Genomic DNA, 17,003 nt, shown 5'->3' with positions numbered 1-17,003 from the left:
AGAACGGTTAGCAGAGCAAACTGCCGATGCGCATTTCGCCCTGTCGGCTTTTTCAAGGCTAACCTAGGTGACTGGCCCGCCTCGGTTTGGCTGTATTTATAGGGAACAGTTTCTGAATGAGGGATAGGTTTCCTACGGCCAATCCGTGCCCTGATGGATACTTTTTCAAAAAATGGGGGCTGTGGATTGGTCTATTGGGCTTAGCTGGCTGTCAATTGTCTCTACATGCAGACATTTGTCAGTGACAGCTTGTCATTTATCATTACAAATACAGTTATCCATTCGGAACAGTATATAATTTTCAATGCTGCTATTCGTATTTATTAACACATGTTACTGTTATGCTAATTATTTTCTTATTAGGATCCGTTCCTTTTATCTACATATCATTTTAGACATATCCTTTTATTAAAAAAAATTTTTTAATTTTTTTTATTTTGTTTTATTTTTCTCTGAGGTGCACTGTCATCTGCAGTAGGTCAGTCGAAGCAGAGTGTGCTTATCATTATCTAATGCTGTTGGGTACTGTTGTTGATACCGTCATTGTGACCATTATGGAGTCCATTGTTCTTATAGGCACATCGTTATGTTTAGAATTTTTATGAACTACACTGTGGAAGGGAGATTATGCTCTGCTGGTTTTGCTTTACATTAATGCCTATGTGCAGTGGATTGGCAGAGATTTAGTTCTGCTTATTTTAACTTAACATTGGTGTATGTGTCCAGTGTGTTGGAGGGTGTTGCATTTCTTATGCAATTTATTAATTATTTGTGCTGTGTTAATGGTATATGGTAATGAAGTACCAAAAATTTTTTTGTGAACAACCGTGTGAGAACTGAATAAATAGTAAAACTGAAACCGTATAGGAGTGATGTGTACAACATCAGCATATATGAATATAGAAAGATTGGTGACGGAGTCGTGAGTTATTATGTTAGCTGCATATTAACTGCCAGTGAGTTATGCATATTGGAATTGTACTGGTGACCGTGTGATAAGGGAAGTGAAGGTTATAAGTGTGCAGGGCTAGTCAGCTTGTTCAAAATACTTCTACTGTATTTATGGTGGTACCCGGTGTGGATGTGCTTAATGCCCAAATAGTGGTTGCGAACATGGGGTATAAGCTTATTCCTATGGATATTATCCTAGAGGCTGCAGTATATCATTCTGCTTATCTCTTTTCTTTGTCTAGGTTGTATGGTGTCCCATAAGTTATATGTTGTGACTTTTTATTAATGGTCCTGCATGTTATGTTTATGGAGGTGTGATAGATATCAGTGAGTATGTGTTTATGAATATGTTATAGATATGTATATAATTATGCTACAAGGACTAGCTTGTGCCAGGAGTACTGGGGTTGGCCATGATTGGTATATCATTTATTATTAATATGCTCTCCCCCATCATTTTTTCTGGGTCTCCTGTTATAGCATTGACTGGATCTCTCTCTCTTGGAAAGTGTTAGTACATTAAAGAAATGCGGAATAGTGAATCTCTTCGTTGAGTCCATGTGGTTTTAGACTGTTCATAAGAAAAATATGTTTGGATTCTGTTTTTAGGAGTTCTTGTGTGATATTGCCTCCTCGTATCCCCAGCATCACCTTCTCCAGACTTACTGCTTTAAGTCCTTTGGGGTTGCTCATATGGTACTTAAGGAAGTGTCTAGCTACGCTGGTGATTTTTTTCATTTTGTCCATATCTTTTTGTGCGTTCCTGATATTGCCTCTTCTTCCAGGGTCTCTTCGTCATCCCTATATATTTCAAATCACAGGGACAGGTCAGACAATAGATTACTCCCAGTGAGTCACAGTTAATGAAATCTGAATTTTAGTAGTTTGTAGTTTAGTAGTTTAGTAGTTTTTTAGTAGTTTACCTGTTGGTGAATTCTTTAGTTTCTGCCACGTAATCACAGGCTTTGTATTTACAAATACGAAAATATACAGTATACGCCATTGAAAAATGGAATCATTTATCCTTTTACTTGTCTTTATTTTATTTAACCTATTGCTTGTGTCGACCTAATGAGCTGTCGACCTTGTCCCATGTCAACCTAGACCCCTGTCGACCTTGCAGTATGTCGACCTAGTGGTGTCAGCTTAATGACTGTAGACCATCTTTAGGTTGACCATACAATCCATACCCATACAAGGGACATTTTAAAAAGTGTCATTAGTGTCCTCACTCAGAAATGCCGTTGTACACTTAGAGACGTTTTTTGAGAAACACCAGCGCTAAAAGTGGACTGATTATAAATCTGTCAGTCTTTAAACGGAAATTTTATTTTCTCCAACACCTACTTCTTTTTCATATACACACTTATGAATGCGCACAGATAGCAGGGGTCCAATGGAGAAAAGCAGAGTCCTCGTCTAACTACTAAAGGCAGACACTTACTTTAGCATTCTGCCCCGCATTCATATAGCATTTTCTTTATCTGTTTCACTGTCGTATGTAAAAGACTTACTTAAAATGTCAAAGTCGCGTTTACGTAGCAGGTGCTTGTAAATAACGATCCCAATCTCCAAAGATAAAAGGATTTTATGGGTTTAAAACATGGAGTGGATACAAGACATCACAACTGCAAGGAGGGATGAAGGGGAGATGCAGTCGGTGCAGATGATCCGGTGGCAGACGCTGCAGACGCTGACAACATACGAACACTTCTCACCCTCTGATGGACACTTCAGTTCTCCTTACAACACACAGTCTGCCGGAGTGGCTGGCAGTGGCGGCATCATCGTATTTCGGTACAAGCTTTCTTTTTCAAGATATTTTAGAAGTTTGTTTTAAGAACTTCATATTCATGATCGACATACCGTACACCCGTTTACCCCTGATGAACAATGATGAAAAATAAATAATGGACAGACACTGGCATGTTCTCATGCTAGACCCGGTACTTAAAGACCATTTATCTAAGAAACCAGACATAATTTTAAAAAAAATCAAGCCGGGTAGCCTAATAAATATAAGATCAAAAGTTTTATCCAACTTTGTAGTATATATGCTTGAGTGCCCATGTGGCCTCAGGTATATAGACAAGACAAAAAGAGTATTAAAGATATGTGTTCTCGAGCATATGAGAAATATTAAAAATAAGATAACTAATCACAGTGTCCCATGTCACTTCACCCAATATCATAATAGTGATCCCAATATGCTTAGCTTTAAAGGTATAGAACATATCCCGGTTTATTAATGGGGCGGTGACAGGGAGAAATGTCTAACTAAATGGGAGATGTACTGGATTATGGGTGTGGTATAGGGTTCCAACAGTTGGGATCCCGACACTCATTAGCCCGACGTCGGGATCCCGGCTGGCCGCACTCAGACAGCAAGGCGAGTGCAACAAAGCCCCTTGCGGGCTCGCTGTGCTTGCCACGCTGCAGGCACGGTGGCTCGCTGCACTTGCCACCTATTCTATTCTCCCTCTATGGGGGTCGTGGACCCCCACGAGGGAGAATAGCCGGTGGCCGTCAGGAACCCATCTGTCTGTGTTTTAACAGTCGGGATTCCGACGTCAGGTAAATGACTGCTGGGATCCCGCCCGGCACCCCTGGATTATCTCCCTTAATACTATCATTCCAATTGGGCTAAATGAAAATGATGAAATAACTCCATTCATAGAGGATAGCTAGAGAGGTAGTGGTAAATAATCTAACAGGGAGGCGTTAACAATAGTGGGGACCACTATGTAAATTAACTATATGTTAATCCAGATCGCTCTGCAGGCAGAGGACTGTCCATGCTTCAGGATGTCCATGCTTTAGTCAGGCCACCCCACTGATGAAGTCTGACGACTAAATGCATAGGAGCGTGGCCTGACTGGCGCAACCCGGAGACACCACCGTTGGAGTTGCTGCGAGCTGTGCCGCGATCGTGCCGAACGCTGAGATGCTGATACTGGTGGTAATACCGGAGGGATCCGTGAGTGCATTGTAGAGGCTGGCGGCCGTGAAATTTTACCAGTGTGTAAATTATATTGAAATCTTGTAGTAATCAGCCCACTGCTGATGAAAATTGCAGTACACTTGTTGTACTTATACTGCTGTTTTTAGCATGTCTTTTAAACATTAAAAAATGATAATGCACTATTAGGCGTCCTTTCTATTTTTTGCATATATATATATATATATATATATATATATATATATATATATATATATATATTGAAGAAAGGAACAGGCGGCACTCGGAGGTCTTTTCAAATACGTATATTCAAGCAGAAAGGCTTAACGTTTCGGAGCTATGCTCCTTTGTCAAAAGCGTGCGGTGAGACCTGTCTCACTTCACAGCCGGCTCCCCCCGCACTGACAGGCAGCGGGGAGAACCGGCTTTCTCCGTTGCCTCTAACAGCTTCTGTAGCGCTGTCCCAGTGCTACAGAGTCTGAGAGCGTGATTGGCTGAGCTATGCGTCTCCATGGAGACGCATAGCTCAGCCAATCAGGACTGAGCTATGCGTCTCCATGGAGATGTATCGGCCAATCGCGCTCTCAGCCTCTGTAGCGCTGGAACAGCGCTACAGAAGCTGTTAGAGGCAACGGAGAAAGCCGGTTCTCCCCGCTGCCTGTCAGTGCGGGGGGAGCCGGCTGTGAAGCAGCCAGACCAGCGCTGGATCCAGGAATGGTAAGTAACGCTGGTGTAAAAGTGAGGTGTGTGTGTGTGTAATAAACTTTTACTTCTCTGTGTGTGTGTTTTTTATAAACATTCTTTTTACAGGTGGACTACAAGTCCCAGCGGGCCCATTAATGCCCCGCATGCTGGGACTTGTGGTTCTCCAAGTCCCAGCATGCGGGGGAGGTCTGCTGGCACTTGTAGTTCTCCGGTATAAAGCAATGTAACGTATGATCGATTTAACCCTATCAGGCCGGCGTCCACTGGCCACGGACGCCGGTGACAGCCCCGGGCTTCAGCCCTGGACGGGTGAAGCCTGGGGGGGACCCCTTTATTGGGGGGGTCCCCACTCCTCCAGGTACCCCGTCCAAGGCTGACCAGCCACGGTGCTCATGTTTTGGTCGGAGGACCTTGTATAAAAAGTGTCCCCCGGCTGTGGCATGACACCGCAGGCTGTTGGAGCCCGGTGCTGGTTTCAAAATACGGGGGACCCCCAGATTTTTTGTCCCCCGTATTTTTGGAACCAGGACCGGTCCAAGAGTCCGGGGCTGGTTTCAGAAATACGGGGGACCCCTATGCTTTTTGTCCCCCCGTATTTTTGGAACCAGGTCCGGCTCAATGAGCCCGGGGCTGGTTATGCTTAGGAGGGGGGACCCCACGCCGTTTTTTTAAACTTTTTTTTTTTTGCACAAAATCGCATTTATGAAAATGCGCACATTTTCATGACAAAAAATCGCCCGAAATCGCGGCAAATCGCATTTTTTGCCGCTAATTCGCATCTCATTACATATGCGAATTCGCGGCAAAAAACGCGATTTTTAAAGGTGCGATTTCTGGCGAGTTTGGAACTCGTCCAAAAATCACACCCTATTACATTTCGCCCCATATTTCCAAAGACATGTCCGGCATCACAGTGAGGTAACATAAGACAGCATATTAGGACCATTGAAGTCCAACACCCTTAAGGCAAAACATTTCTTACTGTATGTCCAATCTGTGGCCGCAGTCAGCTGAAGGTCCCCTGACGGACTGTTTTGGTGTTTTGTGCACCTTTCTCAAAGGGAAAGAGATCTGACTCTGATGTCTAAAACTGTGGTGCTTAAAAAGAGAAAATTGTGATTACTCACCTGTGTATACACCTGGTCCACTCGTCAACTTTCCCGCGAGTGCATCGTTTCCGGCTTCCCGGACTGACGTCAGACGCCGGCGTCTGCGCCCGCCAATGACGTCAGCCGCTGGTCCCCGTCCACCCATACACTGTAGCGGGGAGTGCACAAGGGTTCCTAGGTGCAGGAGTGATACGTCACTTCCGTTACTATAGTAACGCGCATACACAAACTTGCGTTGTTTACAGATTCTAGCAAATCCGTTCCCTTTGAAAAAGCGCTACCAAGCTTCCTAAATTAATTACTGCATACACCGTAGCATGTGGGGCACTAGATCAAAGAAAAGAAAATATACAATACAAAAATACTTTGAAAAAATACATTGAAAAAATCACACAAAAAACATGAAAAAATGAGAAAATTATGAAAAATATGAAAAAATCGTACTTTGCCATGGGTCAGTAGCTACACTATTCAATAACAAAATTACCAGTAGAAAAATTCTCCCACTCTATAGGAACGGTACAAACGAGAACTCCTCATTAAGTCCATTTGGGCTCATGCAGTCCAGCTCATATATCCAGAAGCACTCTCTCTGTAACAATTTACCATGTCGATCTCCACCTCTCCTCATAGGTGTTACATGTTACAGTGGCATAAATGTAAAGTCACTAATGCGATGTCCACATTGTATGAAGTGTTTAGCCACTGGTGGAGTACCAGGCTCCATCTTTATCCCTGCTTTTTTGATGGAACTCCGGTGCATGGAAATTCTTTCTTTAAGCATGCGTATTGTTTTTCCAACATATATTTGCTTGCAAGGGCACATAATCATGTAAACCACAAAACGTGTCTCACAGTTCATCCTTGTTTTTAATTTGTATGTTTTGCCTGTTCTAGGGTGTACAAAGCTGTCTGTTACCTTAATGAAATTGCAATTTGCACATCCCGTGCACCGAAAGGATCCCACAGACTTGCTCAGCCAATTTTGTTTAGGTCCTAATCTAGGACTCACATCTGTGTATAGCATCCTCTGTTTAAGGTTTCGACTCCGTTTGTAGCAAAATAGCGGCATGGAGCTACAACTGGCCCCCAGAACTGGGTCCGTTTGGATGATAGGCCAGTGCTTTGTGATTGCCCTGCGAATTTCTTTTGAAGCAATAGAGTATGTGCTGGAAAATACAATTTTAGAGTCTGTACTTTTCTTTGTGCTGGTTGACAGGAGATCCTGTCTTTTTAGGTTCATGGCACGTTTCTTGGCATTTGCCAAATCCTTACTCATATAACCCCTCGACTTAAAGTCCTGGCACATTTTGTCTAGTGTCTCCTCAAGTTTATCCGGGTCTGAGGTATTGCGTACAGCTCTTATTAGCTGGGAGAAGGGCAACCTGTTTTTGAGAGGTTGCGGATGAAAACTCCCCACCAGCAGGAGAGTGTTTCTGTCCGTAGGTTTTTTAAAGAGCATTGTGGCAAAGCAGTTCTCTCTTATATGTACTGTCACATCTAGGTAATCAATTCTACTGGAGCTAAAATTCAAAGTGAATCTAATAGACCCAGGCAGTACGTTCAGATAATCAACAAATTCATGTAGCAAAGTCAGAGAGCCTGTCCACACCATGAAAATATCATCAATGTATCATAGATACATCGATATATAATCCTGAAATTTATTGTTGGCCAATATTTTGGACGTCTCATAGTCATACATAAAGATATTTGCGTACGACGGGGCCATATTCGACCCCATCGCCGTCCCTTTGCGTTGGCAGAAAAACATGTTGTTAAACAGGAAGTAGTTTTTCTTCAAAATTGCCTCTATCAATAGTATAAGGTATTCTATGGGTGGGCCCTCATAGTGTGGACAGACACTGACAATGCTACGAATGGCTTGTAAGCCCTCTTCATGCATAATATTCGTGTATAAACTTGTGACATCTAGCGTCACAAGATAACAATCTTTTGGTGGCTTCCCAAGTAAGTCAATTTTATTCAAAAAATCAGTAGTATCCTTAACAAAATATGGACTATTTCTGACTACTGGTTGTAACAGATAATCCACATATTGTGACAATGGTTGTCCCAGAGAGCCTAATGATGATATAATTGGTCTCCCTGGGGGGGAGACCAAAGTCTTGTGCACTTTGGGTAAGATGTATATCAGGGGTATTTTTGGGAAATCCTGATATAGAAATTTCTCTGTGGACTCATCTATCCATCCCTGTTCAACACCCATTTTTATAGTGCTATCGATTTCTCTCTTAAATTGTAATCTGCAGATGGGTAGGTATAATCAGGGCAAAAACACCGGGAATGTCCCACTGATGGGTATCAGGGGAATCTTTTGCAGGTCTCTTGCTGGGAGCACACTACAAGATAAGAGCCCTGAAAAAGGCTTCAGTGATAAATCACCGCTGGAACGTACAGTCAATCAAAATGCATTGTATGAAAAATAACAAAGAGAGCAATAACAACTGCCCGCACACCGCTACAATGCATTTTGATTGACTGTACGTTCCAGCGGTGATTTATCACTGAAGCCCTTTTCAGGGCTCTTATCTTGTAGTGTGCTCCCAGCAAGAGACCTGCAAAAGATTCCCCTGATACCCATCAGTGGGACATTCCCGGTGTTTTTGCCCTGATTATACCTACCCATCTGCAGATTACCATTTATGGTGGCAGTGGGCTGAGTAACAGGGCGATACATTGTGACTTATCCAGCACTGAGACAGTCTCTATCTGAGACTTTATTCAGGGGTTGAGGTCCCTCTGATATCATACAGAGCGACACCCCACTTAGTATCATAAGACCATATGCACATTTTCTCTGCAGATTACCGTCTGGTGGCAGTGTGTGCAACAATTTAATCTAAATTAAGATACTGGTCGATACTACACCCAGTGCAGCGTTTTGTCTATCCTGGATAGGTCACTCAGCCTGCAGATTACCGTTTAAGGTGACAGTTTGAGCGACCCCTTAAAATACAGTGATATCATAATAGCCCCTATTTTTGGCTAACTGCAGAGGTTTATACAGCATTAAGTCTATCTTTAACTGGGAGAACCGGGTTAATTTCCCAGTGTGCATCCCACAATATCGGGTGCCACTTATGGGCAACAACCCTCATTTTTCACACTTATATTTTTTCAAGGTAATTGTGATACACTGGGATACGATTACCCAGCTCAGACATACAGAGATCCTGGCAGTTGGAAGAGGTTGGCACTAGTATTGACACTACCAACCCACTGCACGGATCCACTAGTCTGAAACACTGCTGAACGTTACATCTCACATATTTGTCAATAAAGATTATAACAGAGCAATCCCTGCCCGCCACCTTCGTTTTATGTGTGTCATCCCAATCTGTATATGTCTATATATGTTTTTTAATATTTTTTCGCAGCCTTTTAATAAATAAACAATAAAGGTTAATTCTTAAACAGTCAATTTATTTAAGGTGCACCCACCAAAAGGACACCCTTTTTCTTCTTTCTTCTTCCAGGAAGTAGCAGCAGAGCCCTGGCTGACAGCTCTCTGCTCTCCCGATGTACAGGCACAAAGCATAGACTGACCTCCTGTCAGCAGCAGCAGCTCAGGCTACTCCACAGCTACCAGGCTCAGCGGGCCACCCACAACCCCGCGGTGGTGATGTATTCCCTGTGGGTCCCGCCCCGACTAGATGTAGAGGAGAACAGACCAGGCGCTGCCCACTCTTCATGCTGCTGCAGCCTGTCATAGCCAGACAGGCGCAGGCTGCGGCAGCCAACAGCAGTCCAGTATTGTAGCAGAGCAGGGAGAGCAGAGCGCCTATCCAGCACTGCGCCTCCCTGCTTTGCAGGACTTGCTGAGTGGGTAGCGCCGGCCCTGCAAGTGGGCATAGAGATGATTTTATATAGCGTGGCGAGCGCAGCGAGCCACCAAGCCCGAAGCATGGCGAGCGCAGTGAGCCCCGCGAGTTTTATTCCAGAGGTTGTGAATTTGGACTGAGGACCATAAAGGAGGAGAACTTTGGATATTCTCACAACTCGCCATCATATATCCCATTAGGAAGCGCGGGTTCCTATTTCTTTCATTTGTCTTATACAGTAGTATCACTGGACTGGACTTATGCAGCAGTTTCACTGGACTGGACTAATACAGCAGCACAAATGGACTTCTGGCGGCACTAGGCAGATCAGGACACCAGCACTAGGCAGCACAGCCCCACGGGACTTGCCTTATGGCAGCACAGGACACCAGCAGCAGGTCACACAGTACCACAAGACTGGACATATGGCAGCACAGTGACATGACACCAGCACTATGAAGCACAGCATACAGAGGACTGCACCTATTCAGCAGAGAAACACAGGACACTTCCACCAGGTCGCTACCCCACATGCTCAACACCAGACCACCAGTAACACGGACCCTTCCTCCGAGCCGCCCGGAATTATAAACACTGTCCGGATCTGATGCGGGATGATGACATTTTGCCTTGTTCTGATCTCCGAGACTGGGCGGGAATGTCTGAGCTGTGCTCAGGTTTGGGCTCAGATCGGGGTTGCTTGCGGTGTTCGGATTCCCAGAATCTAAACCCACTCACTCCTACTATTAACACATCTATTTTTGCAGCATTTATTCCATACCTGCCTAAATCTTTTATACAGTACTGTATGGGAATTGAAATATCAGGGTATGTGATGTCCATACCAAACAATCTGGTAGTCAAATATTTAATCTTTATCTTTTTATCATTTAGCAGGAGAGTATGCCGTTTGCTGTGGTTGGAAGCGATAAAGAATATCAGGTGAATGGAAAGAGAGTTTTGGGACGTAAAACTCCATGGGGTATTGTTGAAGGTAAGAGAAATACTGTAAAAATATATAACCTGTTAGAATACTATTTTGTAAGATGAGAGCACTAGTAAATGAGGACAGATAAACACACTCAGTGGACAACTCAGCTGCAGTCAGTGTACAAACGATAAATAATGCAGTGTGACTTGTATGGTACAAATCAAAACGGAAGCAAAATCAGTCATCAGTCACTGTTTCTTCCTAGGGGATACATACGATATCCCAGAGGTCAGGATGCCAGCAGTCAAAAGACCAACCTCAGCATCCCAATACAGAGAATACAGATAGTGGCGAAACAAAAACTTGGCGACCACTGCTAGAAAATATCTGGTGCACCCTTACTCCCTTGCTCACTGTCAAGAGATTCCCTCCCACATACTGCAGATCTATTCGTCCACGGTCCTGATGATCCTGCTCCCTTTAAATAAAATGGTCACCACCTTGCAGCAGACAGTTATTAAGGATGCTAAAGGAGGCCGCAGTCTAAATGCTGGCAGTGGGCAGAGTTTGGGAAGGACGTTAGGTGGGTGCAGTATGTACAACCCAGGCATGTCGAGACCATTTGCAGGGTGGGTGGCTTTGGCTGCTTGACATCACATGCAGCCGCTGTGTAGCAAAACATGGCTGGCCTGCCCCTGCCTTTGCAGCTATGCCCAAATTGTAGCGATTGATAAATTTGCCATAAATTTGCCATAACATTGCAGAGAGGGACCCAGTCTTGCCCTGTGCTTTGTGGCCTCCAACATGCTACATTTTTGCAAAACTACAATGCTGAACCAGGCCTTGTTTTCCAGATATTATTACAAACCCAAATAAAAAGCCAGGTACACAAATAGTCAGTAAAATAAATATTTTAATTATGTTTATTTCTGTAACCAAAAACACATACAAAAGAGTGTGCCAGATAAACAGAATACAAAAATCACAACTTCACATAATTTTACAATAAAGTCACTCTTATTTACCTATATAGAAAACTTATACAGGAATATTACTGAGTCAGTAAAAATGATCAATGGAAGCTACATAAAGCTGTAGATTACATACAGTATAAGCCTCCAAAAATATCCAGACCTCAGGTAAAAATAAAGAACTGGTGCTAGGGTATTCGGTGACCTCCTGCAAACTATAAATGTTATGCCCTCCTACAAATACAAATGTGGCTGCTCTCATCCTATCTGCCATTGGAGGAATTACGCTTGCAAGTTGTTGTGGCAAGCTACGTCCTGTTTGTATGAGCATACACACTATGCAATCCTATGGATCGTGGGAGCATACAGACCCATGCAGACCCACAAAGAAAAGCTTATCGTGACCTACTGAAGTCAAATAGGTTGAACTCAATGGACTAACGTTTTTTTCAACCTTAATTACTGTATGTCACAAATGAGTCCATTTTGCTGTGTCTAGCCTTTAGGTTGAGAAGGTACACATCTGTTTGGCGAATCGGCACTCCCACAGAGCCGATGTGCCATTAATGCACCCCGACGGCCCCTAGACTGTTAAAACGTTTTTCTTTTCTACCTCACAATTTCTGGTTTATACACGTATTTTATTGGGAAAGTTCAGCCATTTTCGAACTGTGAATGTTTTATGTCTAACAGCTATAGAACATCCTACACAAACAGGAAAGCCCTCTATCCCAATGTCCATACATTTTACATGTACTGTAGATTTATTTAGCAGTGCAAATTAATGTACATACTACACTTACAACAATACCACTGTCATAGTGGTGCTCACAGGAGTCTGTTACTATGGGGGTTATTCTAGTTCATTCTTTCTGACAAAATCCTTCTTAGATGAACAAAACCATGGGCACTGCGGGTGGGGCAGATGTAACTTGTGCAGAGAGAATTAGATTTGGGTGGGGTTTTTCTTCAAAGTGAGATCTATATTGCAGTGTAAAATCATGCAGTCAGTATTTTCCCTGCACAGAAACAAAATAACTCACCCAAATCTAATTCTCTCTGCACATGTTACATCTGCCCCCCTGCAGTGCACATGGTTTTGTCCATCTAAGAAGGATTTTGTCAGAAAGAATGAACCAAAATAAGGCCCACAGTGTCAATACACCACATATATAGCATGAAAGTGAGGCAATCAACTTACCCCCTTACCATGCAATCGGGGCAGCCGGCTTCATATGTGGTGTATTGACACTGTATTCTTTGTATGCAAAAAAAGTTCTTAAAACTTAAACCCCTATATCTCTGATGATGATCTGCAAATAACCCCCATACAAGAAATCTTCAGCTGCAGTTTAAATACATTTTTTTCTACAATCTGAATGAACTCACTAGTATGTGAGCGTATGTGTTTGCATACACATCCATTCGCATGTGGCCGCATGGAAAAAGAATCATTCGATGGTCGCTCACCATCAAATATTTTTTTTTTCCTTTGCAAATAAAAGTCAGTCTAGACTGACTTTTATTTTGGCCAGAGATCAGCCAACCACCCCAAGCAGACATAGACACACCTGCGTTCACAGTGGTAAGCCCAGTGTTTCTATGAGCGCACCCATTAAACAATGTATAATCCCCTGCTCCCCCCCCCATGCCCACCCACTATTGAGCGAATGCCCCAGCAAGTGTGACACTCACCAAAGGGGCCACAGAACACTTATACATGTCCATGTCGACCAGTGACGTACGGTGATGGCTTCTAAAAGCATAGTTGACATTAGCTGCTGTGGTTGGACAGCAGTTGTGTCTGCTGTCCAATTACAGCAGCCCCTGTCAATGAAGCACTTCTAGAAGTGCCTTTTTTTTTGGGGGGGGGGGGGGGGGGGCATAAAAACTAAAAAAAATTGCAGATTTTTTTTTCTCCTACACTATTAACCTCAATAACATTAATTTTCACTAATTTCCAGTCTATTCTGAACACCTCACATCTCACAATATTGTTTTTAGGCCAAAAGATGCACCAAGGTAGCTGGATGGCTATGCAAAGTGACACAAGTGGACAGCACAAACGCGTGGCCCATCTAGGCTCCAAAGTGCACATAATGCACAAAAATAAAAAAAGAGTTGCAACATGGATTTGTCCTTGGTAATTTATGTTGTGTAAACAGGCCAGGCACCCTTTAACAAACCAATCATTTCAGCCCCAGGGTCGGCCACATGACTGCGGATGAAATTATTGGTTCATTTGGGCCCCCACAAAATAAGATGGCAATTAATCTGCACAAAATGGCTAAGATTAGGCAAGATGTCGTCCTCCTCATCCACCAATTCCTCACCCCTTCAGTGTCATGTACATCATCATCCACCTAACAGTGTTAATTCATCCCCACTGGAATCCACCGCCACAAGTATGTGTGTACTTTGTGGACGCTGGTCTTCCTGTAAGAATTGATAGCTCATTTTGATGCCAGTACAGGTATGGACTCTCTGACATGCCTACTTGGATGCTGTCACCCATATAATCCTCCACCATTCTGTCAGTATTCCCTAATGTCAGTGGCCTCTTTTTGCAGGATAATAAACCCTGGTACAACTAAAAAAAAAATTCAGGCATCGTGTGAGGAATATGAGAGAGTTCAGGAACATGACCGAGTGTCCAAATTCCCCATATCCCAATACGATTCATCATCTGTGGAATGTGTTAAAAAAGTCTAAACAATGGGATGCTAACATTTTAGTGCCAGATTCCACAGCACAACATCCAAGGTCTTGTTTGTCCACTTAGCAGGAAAGAGCTGTTTCAATGGCTCAGGTCTGTACAATGGTTTTAATTAATGTTATGGATGAAGGAAGTATCATTATGATAAATGTAATCAATGTTACACCTGCAAATAAATAATAATAAAACAATTACATACTTTTTATCACCTTACCGTGCAGTATGTATTTTATTGGGCTAAAGTGTGATCATGGATTTTATTATTACCATTTTAAATATAAGTGAAACTTTTTTTATTTATATATTTCAGTTGAAAACTTGGCACACTGTGAGTTCTCACTTCTTCGTGACTTTGTAATTAGGTGAGTTCTCTGATAACAGATGTTTATATCATGCCAATAAGAGGATTTTTGTTGTTCTGTTTAATGCATTTTAAAAAGCAATGTGCAGGAACCCTTGCATGTAAAGTTTAACCCTTTGAGTGCCAACATTGCTGTGAGAGATCCTCAAGACATCCGTTAAAAATGCCAGTACCACTTACAGCGACTGTTCTTTTTTTTGTTGTTTTGTGGTGCAATATTTTACTAAACTACAATTAATTGACTTGCTGAATTTGTATTTACTTGTACTAAAAGAAAAGTCGCTGCGAGCAATGCTGGCCTTTTTAGCGGATATTTTAAGGATCACTCACAGCAATGTTGGCATTCAAAGGGTTAAGATATATATATATCGAATTGGCAGGCACTCCACAGCTAGGGAAGGTTTACTTGCCCGGGTGCCCTCCGGGGTGCAGAAGTGATCCAGTTATATGTAGGGAGATGGGCGGCACTCACAGGGCTAATTAAAAAAAACCTCTCAGACCACCAAAGGGTTCAAGTTCGACATTCCAGTCGGTCAGACTTTTTTCAAGAACTTTTTTTGTATACAAAGAATACAGTGTCAATATACCACATATATAGCACGAAAGTGAGGCAATCAACTTACCCCCTTCCCATGCAATCGGGGCAGCCGGCTTCATATGTGGTGTATGGTGTTGGGCCATTCTGACCTTGAAAGTACAATCCGTTTTCCCCACAAAATACAAGCCACAGGGGCAGATAATCACATATACAATAAATTTGGATGCACATGTGAGGGGCTAGCGTATTTTGAATTTTTGCCCAGTGTGGGGATGTTGTATAATTGTGCTGGGTGTAAGTGAACTGCACGTAGTGCATCCCAGGCAACGGTAGCACCCATTGGCCTGTTGTCTGGTGCCTGGTGGCTGGGAATGAAATGCAGTGATATCCAATTTTACCAATCGATCTTTCAGATTACCGCTGCGTTTATAGCTTGGCAATAATCTGGTGGTTTTAAAACTTTTTAGATCTGGATCGCACGTGATTATAGGCCACCAACGTTTTGCAAGTTTGGTGGTGGTCAAGTTGGACGTACTGTATTCATTGACCCAGGGCAGCGCTGGGGTTTGAGGTTTTTTGGGTTGGCTGTTGGTGATCATGGCCAATCTATCCTGTGCCAGCGCTCTATCTTTGGCCTTGATGAGGTTAGCCCTGGGGTACCTACTTTGTACGAACTTGTGCAACATTTCATCCAGTTGCTGTAAACATAATTGGGGGTCAGAGGTTATTCTGCATATGCGCAGGAACTGCGAATACGGCAGTCCTTCCACAGTGGAACGGGGGTGAAAGCTGTTATTTCGGAGAATGGTGTTCCGATTAGTAGGCTTAATGTATAGTGCAGTGTGTATCTGCTCCTGCGCTATACTGATGTTCACGTCCAGGAAATGAATTTCCCGTGGACTAGATGTTAGCGACAATTTAATGTCGCTAACAATGGTCGGAGGCATTCTGTGCTGTAATAAGAACCTCTAAAGGAGTGAGGGGCCCGTTCCATATGATCAGCAGATCATCAATGTATCGAGTATACAGATCTAAGTGCCTGCGTATGGGCTCCTCACGCAAAAATAAACCCTGCTCAACCTCCCACATGTAGGCATTTGCAAAGGACAGGGCGACAGAACCCATCGCACACCCCGTCCTTTGCAAATAAAACCTACCATCAAACAAGAAAAAATTATGCTTGAGGGTGTATTCCAACAACTCCAAAAAGAACACAGGGTCCGGACCGTTGTCTAATGGATTGTTGGTAATGAGGTTACCAACTGCCCGGAGACCATCTGAATGTGGTATACACACGTGTACAAGCTAGACACGTCTAGTGTTGCTAACATGGTGTCCTTGGCGACATGCTCATAATTAGATAGGATACCAAGCAGGGCATTGGTGTCCTTGAGATAGGTGGGTAATGCCTGTATGCAAGGTTGTAAATAACTATCAAGAAAAATAGAAATAGGCTCACACAGCGACCCCCTGGCAGAGATGATGGGTCTCCCAGGGGGGCGCCGTGTGTCCTTATGGATCTTAGGTATAGTATAAAAAATGGGCACCACTGGGTATTCCACCGTGAGCTTTTTACAAACAGAGTTGGTGATGATATTGTTGTTAACTGCCCGTGACAACAGAGTGTCCAGGGATTTTTTATAGTCACCGGTGGGATCCTGTGCCAACAAAGAATATGTGTAGGTATCATTGAGTAAACGATTACACTCTTCAATATACATACAGGTGTCCATGACCACTATGGCCCCACCCTTGTCAGCCCCTCTAATGATGATATCTCTTCTGTTACTGAGCTCAGCAAGAGCTGTGCGCTCAGAAGCAGACAAGTTGGGGTGTACCTGGGGGGGTGGGTCAGGTAGGGCACAGTCCAGCAAACGATAGTACGTCTTGATAGATGCGTTGGTGGAGTGTGGGTCA

General features: G+C 43.3%; 1 protein-coding gene across 3 annotated transcripts in view; it reads left to right on the top strand.

Moving 5' to 3' along the window:
• The window catches only part of SEPTIN3 (septin 3), a 169,653-nt gene that overhangs the window by 128,317 nt on the left and 24,333 nt on the right, over positions 1-17,003 (top strand). For 2 of the 3 annotated variants that reach the window (XM_083156654.1, XM_083156656.1), the window contains 2 exons: positions 10,464-10,563; positions 14,498-14,549. In XM_083156654.1, coding sequence (XP_083012780.1) covers positions 10,464-10,563; positions 14,498-14,549 — 152 coding nt within the window. The remainder of the gene's footprint in view (positions 1-10,463; positions 10,564-14,497; positions 14,550-17,003) is intronic. The other variant, XM_083156655.1, reaches the window with a different exon arrangement.

This window comes from Crinia signifera, chromosome 8, assembly GCF_055691185.1.
Source record: "Crinia signifera chromosome 8, ASM5569118v1, whole genome shotgun sequence".
NCBI classification, from domain to species: Eukaryota; Metazoa; Chordata; class Amphibia; order Anura; family Myobatrachidae; genus Crinia; species Crinia signifera.
This window is presented reverse-complemented; position numbering and strand designations above follow the sequence as displayed.